The 6497-nt window shown below is 35.2% G+C and overlaps 1 protein-coding gene across 1 annotated transcript; it reads left to right on the top strand.

The window, feature by feature from the left end:
• The first annotated feature begins 3525 nt into the window (after positions 1–3525).
• LOC122279962 lies at positions 3526–5384 on the top strand. Its single transcript, XM_043090882.1, has 3 exons — positions 3526–3720; positions 3968–4297; positions 4795–5384. Exons 1-3 carry the CDS (start codon positions 3618–3620, stop codon positions 5028–5030), a joined length of 669 nt encoding a protein of 222 aa, XP_042946816.1. The 5' UTR covers positions 3526–3617; the 3' UTR covers positions 5031–5384.
• Positions 5385–6497: the final 1113 nt, after the last annotated feature.

The raw sequence follows: 6497 nt of genomic DNA, 5'->3' as shown, positions 1-6497 counted from the left end.
TAACTCTCGCTCCTTAATGGCATTGGAAAAATGAGGGATTTTCCAAATCGGTAGTGAGCCTCACCATCTCTGGTACCTGAAGGAATTCGGGACTAAATTATAAGCCTCCCAGGTAGTTTGGTGTTCCATGAAGGAGCTAGCTAGGCTTGGTGAAGGAGAATAGGTTAGGTCTTAGGGTTTGGATTTACAGAGGATGAAGGAGTTTGTTGGCAACTTGGGCTTAGGGAAGGAGAAGGCAATTTCCGAACCAATCAAAATTAACCTATGCTACCTCAAGCAGACTCATCGTAATATACTAATTCCTAAACAAAAACCGACCAAAATCTTAGCTTTGAATACTGAAGCAAGATGAAGAAAATCCAAACCCACTTAATCACACCCAAAAACCCACTAATCATCCTTATTAATCTTGATCACACCATCATTAATAAACAAAACTAAGCCACCACCATGTTCAAACCAAGTCAAAACCCCAAAACAATGGGTCACTCCCAGAATCCCTTACCTTCTTAGTCACTCGCTCTTCTCCATCTCCGTCCGTATCTCTCTCTCTCTCTCTCTCTCTCTCTCTCTCTCTCTAATTTCAGCTTTCCTCAGTTTCACTTTTTTTTTTTATTTTCTTCTCCCAAAAATAAAAGGAGACAGAGAAATGGTGTGTTTGTGCTAATGAGTGAGAATGGTGTCTTCATTGTTGTAGTCTTGTTGATAATACGTTTCCCGTTGATCTTGTTTGGGCAGGTGGGTGTGCCGGTGAGGTGTGCACAATATGTGGCAGCCTTCAGAATTTGAATTTTTCCAAATATTTTCTTGGAGTCGTGTTTTGAGGAAGGGGAAGGAGTTGTTCTTTTTGTGGTAGAAATTTTTTCACTTCCATGAAACGAATTAATTGAAATAAAATGCCATTGCAGGGCATTCGAAGCAGTCCCCATTAGAAGTTTTCTAACAATTCTGTCATTAAAGAGATGAAATTTCGAGGGGGAGGGAGGGAGAACGAAATGGAGAGGGAGAAGGAGAGGAAGATAGAATGATGAGTTTTGCTACATATAAGTACAGTCGCGTACTAATCTGTGTACCAATATTGATTTATTCATATTTAAAATTTAAATTAACACTATTTTCAATAAAATCTACTTTTTGACCAATCACATCACATTGGTGTACAAATTAGTACATAATTGTGATTGTAACTATATTTTTCCTAGAATGATATGGGTGAAAGTAGTTTTGCTACAGGTACCCGCCATTGGGTACCTTTTGCGGAATTGGCTAACGTGGTTAATGCTATGTCAACCGATATTAAAAAAGAAGGGTGTAAAACAACTTTATGCGCAACACCACAAGCTTCAACGCAGTTTTGCTATAATAGAAACCAACGATCCAAATCCAACAAATTCAAATTTATTCCATCAATCGAATAGTAGAATCTACTGCTGAAAGGGAGTGAAAAGGACAAATATTGCTACAATTCAAAAGAAAGAAGCACGCAACATAGAATCTATTTCGTTTTAGAGAAAGCTTGAGGATTTGACAACAGCCACGTTAATTGGAACTCGATTCATTAATCCAAAAATTTGTTTCATTTCCAAAGATTTCTCATAACTCAAATAGGGATTGAAAATTAGTAGCCAAAAAAAAAAAAAAAAAAAAAACAAAGAGAGAGAGAGAGAAAACATAGGAGAAATTACCATTTGGCGGGCTTGAAACTCCTATGTAGCATAGACAAAGCTACACAAAGTAGAGACCAAAAAACTCAAATCCTTCGAGTTGCAAAGCAAACCTCGCAAAATTAGGTATCGGACACAGAAGGAACCAATACACGATTTAGATTATTCAAAATTGAAGTTTGATATAGCGGGATTCAAATGTGTGTGTGTGTGAGAGAGAGAGAGAGAGAGAGAGAGAGAGAGAGAGAGAAGATGAAGAAGAAGAAGAAGAAGGATTCGCCGACGCAACGAAAGTGGAAAATGGAAGCGAATGGGACTTTGCGGTAAGGATTGTTACAATAAAAAATCTATGTTTGAAGAAGAAGATGAACGAAACACTCTATTTCATTATTACACGTGGATGAATGTGTATGGTAGAGGCCCCCCAACCCATGTGCAAATAGACTTTTTGGAATAAAAAAAAACACCGTTTCATTAAATGACATGGACACTGTGATTGCACGCCGATTACACCATGTTGTTGCATCCATCATTTTTCTTATTCTATCCATGGCGCCAAGTCATCCGACTAAAGACCCCTGCCAACCTAAAATTTGTGAGAGAGAGAAAAAAATTATGGGGCCTTTACAATTTGCTTATTTTTCAAAATTCACTCAAACAAATCTCAAAAAATTTTCGAAGAAGAAACATTTTTTCCTTCAAGCTGAAACTGGATTTATTCATTTGGAACACTTGGATCGATCCAACTAATTTAAAGGAAAATTTTGTTTTGACCCCTAACACATTTATTTTTTATTACTTGAAAAGAGATGTATATTAATTAAAAAAATGAGTAATACTACGTACAGTTAAGGAATACGCAAATATCGTATAGTCTTTTTGAAAAAGAGTGGTATCTACTATTATTTTTATTTTTATTTTTTTCATATAGGTTCTGTATTTATTTATTTTTTTAAAGTAATTTCTGTGATGCTTGCATAATTATGACTGTAACTATAATTTCTCTTAAAGAATATATCTGACAAATTTGAATTAGGCCAGTGATATATAATCTTTTATTTTTTATGCTTTATTTTGTTGGTTGATGGTGTTTTTAATTTCTTTTTGGGACAAGTTGGTATTGGACAGGGGTTGAGACAGTTTAACGTTCGATCCTAGACTGTTTGTGTTTTTAAAGAATGAAGTTCCTAGACTTGTTTACATGTTTGTGGGCCCTTGGATATCGGCCGAATCGATGCTACAAGCTTACAAATGGACAAATAACAAAAGGCCCGAATTCTTTCCTTGTTCAATCGAGAACTTCAACATGCAATATGCAAGCATATACGAGCGATTCAATGGTTAAAGATTTTTTTTTTTTTTTTAAAAACTTTAGATTTTAATTGATTCTTAATTTAGGAATTATAGGGCAAATCAACATTTTAAATTTGATAATTTTTAGTCACATATATATTTACTGTATATATATAATTTAAATAATTTTATAATTGTTGTGATCAATTAAGATTTATCATATTAACAAGTGTGATTAAAATTTAAAAAAAAAATATAAAAAAAAGAATAATATTTTGGCTGCAACCAAAAACAGGAATCAGTGTATAATATAAATAGTAAACAAACAGAAACTTAAAAATAGCAAGAAATCCCAAAGTGAGGTTTTCCAAAAGGAGTTTCAGTTGGAATATGGTATATAATTAACCTCAAACCTCCAAATATAGGTATAAGTTAATTTTGAGGGATACACAAACAAGCAATGGAGCCTTCAAAGCCTATGTTCCTATATGTAGGCCATGGATTCCGCTTTAATTCATTGTATTGTCCGAGAAAGCCACCACCTATATAAGTAGAACCTCCTCATTCATTTACTTCATCTCACAAAAGATTTGGTTTGTCTTGTCCTTTGAGTACATCCCATCGTTAAAAAGACTCCACATTTCCCTTTGGAACCAGGGCATGTACTTACAGGAACCATCACACATTAATCCAGCCATGGCTTTCTTATCCAAGTTGCCCTTGGTCCTTTTCCTCTCTTCTCTCTTCCTCCATGCTGCAACAGGTATGATCATTTCACACACTTTGTCATGGTTACGCTGAGTGATTTATTTGTTAAGGATTGTGTATGTTTTGATTGTTCTGTTGTTGGAATCTGCCCACATATAGTTGACATGACAGAATTTAAAACTAAATTATCTTATAAATCAAATCATGTCATGTTAACACTATGAAAGTTGCCTCCTCCATAATTGAAAATGTAGTTTTTCTTTTCTAAATTGTGCGTGTGATATATGTTCATTTGTGTGTAGCCGAGCTTGTTTGCGAGAATTTGCCAAACAATGTTTGTGCATTTTCAATATCATCGTCGGGCAAAAGGTGTTTGTTGGAGACGTCAGTGGCTAGTGATCATGGAAACGTGGAGTACCAATGCAAGACATCGGAAGTATTGGTTAATGGCATGACTGAATATATTGATACCGATAAATGTGTTGAAGCGTGTGGGGTTGATAGGAAAACTGTTGGAATCTCATCAGATGCCCTTCTTGATGCAAAATCCACTACCAAGCTTTGCTCTCCGGATTGTTACCAAATGTGCCCAAACATTGTCGATCTGTACTCCAACTTGGCTGCCGGGGAGGGTACGTAAGACTAATATTTTCCAAACTCACTTGTTAAAAACAGAAAAACGCAAATATAAAATTGATGTGGACGTTTGTTACATCAGTTGGCATAAAAAACATATACTTTGAATTTGTTTTTAAATAACTATGTTGGTTTTGATCATGGTAATTGTAAAACTGTGTTTACTAATCAACTTGTAAATGAGTAATATTAGATATAGTATTAGTTATTCAAGACACTAAAAAAAAAGTAAGATCTATAATTAAAAACAATAACTTTATTATTATTATTATTTTTTTATGCAAGTATGAGATTCATCCACTTTTTTTCAAAAGAAATGAACGGGATTAGACCTATGAGTTAGTGAAGATTATGCAAGAGCTAATTGATTATTCGATTCTTACTTGTAATAGGAGCACTCATATTGATTTTTGCTTAATTATAATTGTTGTATTTCGTAAAAATGATATGATTTTCTGACATGAAATTATACATATATATGTGCACTATGCAGGAGGAAATTTGCCGGTCCTATGTGAGAAACAACGCGCCAATCCTCACCGTTCCATGAGCGAGCTTTTGGGTTCGGGTGTGGCCCCTGGCCCTATTTCCAGCTCTCCAAGCGCCAATCCTCACGGCCGTTCCATGAGCGAGCTTTTGGGTTTTGGTGTGGCCCCTGCCCCTGGCCCTAACCCTGTTTCTGGCTCTTCATCTCGAAAATTATTCGAGACCGTTCCCTTTTACGTTTGATCTGGAGCTGCAGCTCCCTAATAATCATGTGATCATCTGCATGCAGGTTTTTGGAGTACCTGTACTATATAAATTAGCTCAATTTAATGAGGAATTATTATTAGTAAAGTTGAGAGACAATATGTATCGTGGTGATGGATTGAAATTTGAGGGTCATTCCTTCCAGTATTGGAGTGGAGTAATACTATTATAATGTATCTATATTACGTACTATTTACATGGTATAATTTGATTTGAAAGAGAAATTTTAAAATTCAAATCTTACCAATCAAATTTTACCATTTAAGTGTTGTTGATTGTGTACACGCCCATTTGAGAATAGAATAACTCAATAAAGTGTACTTTTGAGAACTATTGTATGCTATTTTATTCCAAAGCATATATATATATATATATATGCTCCTTTAATTTTATAACTTGAGATTAATGAATATTCATGCGGCCTATTTTATAGGCAACCTATATTATATTCTATATTTTTTGGAATAAACTCTAACGACCTAGATTTACCAAACTTTACAGATATGTGGTTATTCCTGCTAATATATATATATATGATTCTATCGAAGAGATATCCGGAATCAGACTATATTTTGCTTACTGATGATGGGAGATAGAGAGCATCCAGAAAGTTCAAACTAGAAGCATATGGATGTTGGTTATGCAAGATGAGATGAGTTCCTTGCAGAAAAATTAGACCTATGAGTTGGTGAAGCTTCCTGAAGGAAAGAAAGCACAAAGAACAAGTATGTGTTCAAGCTGAAGAAAGATGGCCATGGAAAGCTTGTGAAACACAAAGCCATATTGGTTGTCCTATAGAACAAAGGAATCAACTTTGACAAATATTTTTTACCGATGGTGAAGATAACCTCAATATGATTCATACTCGTATTTGTAGCTAGCTTGAATTTGGAACTCGAATAGATGGATGTGAAAACAACCATTCTACATGGAGATTTGGAGAAGGAAATCTACATGGAGCAACCAGAAAGGTTAAGGAAATATCACTTAGTTTGCAAGAAGAGTCTCTATGGCCTCAAGTAAGAGCTGAGGCAATGGTACAAGAAGTTCGAATTATTCATGGTGAGTCATGGTTACAAGAGACTTGCTGCAAATCAGTGTGTCTATGTTTGAAGATTCCCGAATGACAAGTTTGTTATGCTCCTTCTTTATGTTGATGATATGCTAATCATTGGTGAGGATTGGTCCAAGATTAACAAGCTAAAAAAGGAATTATCCAATTCCTTTGACATGAAAGACTTAGGCCCAGCGCAACAAATTTTGGGCATGAAGATTGTTCGTGATAGGAAAGCCAAAAGCTTGTGGCTATCATAATAAAAATATGTTGAACGGGTAATCAGATGTTTCAACAAAGGAGATGCCAAGCCAGTCAATACTCCTCTAGCTAACCACTTCAAATTGAGCAAGGGCTCATGTCCCTCTCCAAAGAAAGAGATCGAAGAGATG

This window comes from Carya illinoinensis, chromosome 10 (genome assembly GCF_018687715.1).
Source record: "Carya illinoinensis cultivar Pawnee chromosome 10, C.illinoinensisPawnee_v1, whole genome shotgun sequence".
Lineage (NCBI taxonomy): Eukaryota > Viridiplantae > Streptophyta > Magnoliopsida > Fagales > Juglandaceae > Carya > Carya illinoinensis.
Note: the sequence above shows the minus strand (reverse complement) of the source record. Positions and strands in the feature narration are given on the sequence as shown.

Coding starts and splice junctions, on each gene's coding strand:
- LOC122279962 (XM_043090882.1), top strand. CDS start 3,618: ATGTACTTACAGGAACCATCACACATTAATCCAGCCATGGCTTTCTTA. Junction 3,721..3,967: donor CTTCCTCCATGCTGCAACAG/GTATGATCATTT, acceptor ATTTGTGTGTAG/CCGAGCTTGTTTGCGAGAAT. Junction 4,298..4,794: donor CAACTTGGCTGCCGGGGAGG/GTACGTAAGACT, acceptor TGCACTATGCAG/GAGGAAATTTGCCGGTCCTA.